The sequence below is a fragment of the Chaetura pelagica genome, unplaced genomic scaffold, assembly GCF_000747805.2.
Source record: "Chaetura pelagica isolate M959 unplaced genomic scaffold, ChaPel_1.0 scaffold3, whole genome shotgun sequence".
Lineage (NCBI taxonomy): Eukaryota > Metazoa > Chordata > Aves > Apodiformes > Apodidae > Chaetura > Chaetura pelagica.
This window is the reverse complement of record NW_009952974.1, coordinates 7345994-7346860: the sequence shown is the minus strand read 5'-3', so window position 1 is coordinate 7346860 and position 867 is coordinate 7345994. Positions and strand designations below refer to the sequence as shown.

The 867-nt window shown below is 66.4% G+C and overlaps 1 protein-coding gene across 1 annotated transcript in view; it reads right to left on the bottom strand.

The window, feature by feature from the left end:
* Positions 1-867, bottom strand: part of LOC104387508 (striated muscle-specific serine/threonine-protein kinase-like) — a 23930-nt gene that overhangs the window by 3909 nt on the left and 19154 nt on the right. Inside the window, exons 29-30 of the mRNA XM_009996278.1 lie at positions 684-844; positions 63-555 (exon numbers count right to left, since the gene is read on the bottom strand). Coding sequence (XP_009994580.1) covers positions 63-555; positions 684-844 — 654 coding nt within the window. The remainder of the gene's footprint in view (positions 1-62; positions 556-683; positions 845-867) is intronic.

Genomic DNA, 867 nt, shown 5'->3' with positions numbered 1-867 from the left:
CTCCTTGGAGCTGCCTCGGGCCAGGCTCCAGGAGAACCGGCGCCTGCTGGATGGGGTCTCACCACCTCCGTCCTCCCCCTTGCTCTTCTTGCGCTCGGCAGGTGGGGTCCGCTTGAGAAGCACGGACATCCTCCGGAAGAAGCCCCCGTCCTTCTCCACCTCGTGCAGGTCCTGCACTGACTTGGACTTGGCCGCCAGCCCCGTGGGCCGGTCCCTGCGCAGCTCCAGGGGCGCGCCGGCTGGTGTGGGACGGTAGATGCCCTCATCAGGGGCCAGGGGGCTGGCCAGGTGCCGGTCCTCGGAGCGGGAGCTGGAGAGGAGCTTCAGCCCCCGGCTGAGTGATGATTCCCGGCCCCGCTTGAACTTGGCCTCAAAGACCTCCTCTGAGTCGATGTCCTGGATGAGCAGGGAACTAGAGGAGCTGGTGGGCTTTGCCTCCTCCCTCAGTGCTGGTGCTGCTGGCACAGGCGGCTCAGCAGGGGTGGTGGGTGGGGGCTGAGGGGGTTCCTCAGTGGCTGGCTGCTCATCTCGCACAGCTCCCATGGCTTGCATGACCTTGGCGTAGGAAGACGTTTTGAAGGCTTGGGTGCCAGCTGCTGGGGGATGGGTGCTCCCATCCTGGCAGCCCCCTCCCCACTGGCTCCAGCAGCCTTGGTGGGTGTCTTCTCCTCCTGCACCCTGACCATGGGCTTCTTCCCCGGGGTGGTGGCAGCCGTAGTGGTTCTGGGCTGGCCACGCTCCTCTGGAATGTGCCTCCTGTCCAAGGCAGCCTTGATGGTGGGGGCCTGGGGGGTGGTGATCTCTACCACAGGGGGTGTTGGTGAGCCAGCTGTGTCTGGTGAGGCTGGGGGGCGGGGGTCAGACAGG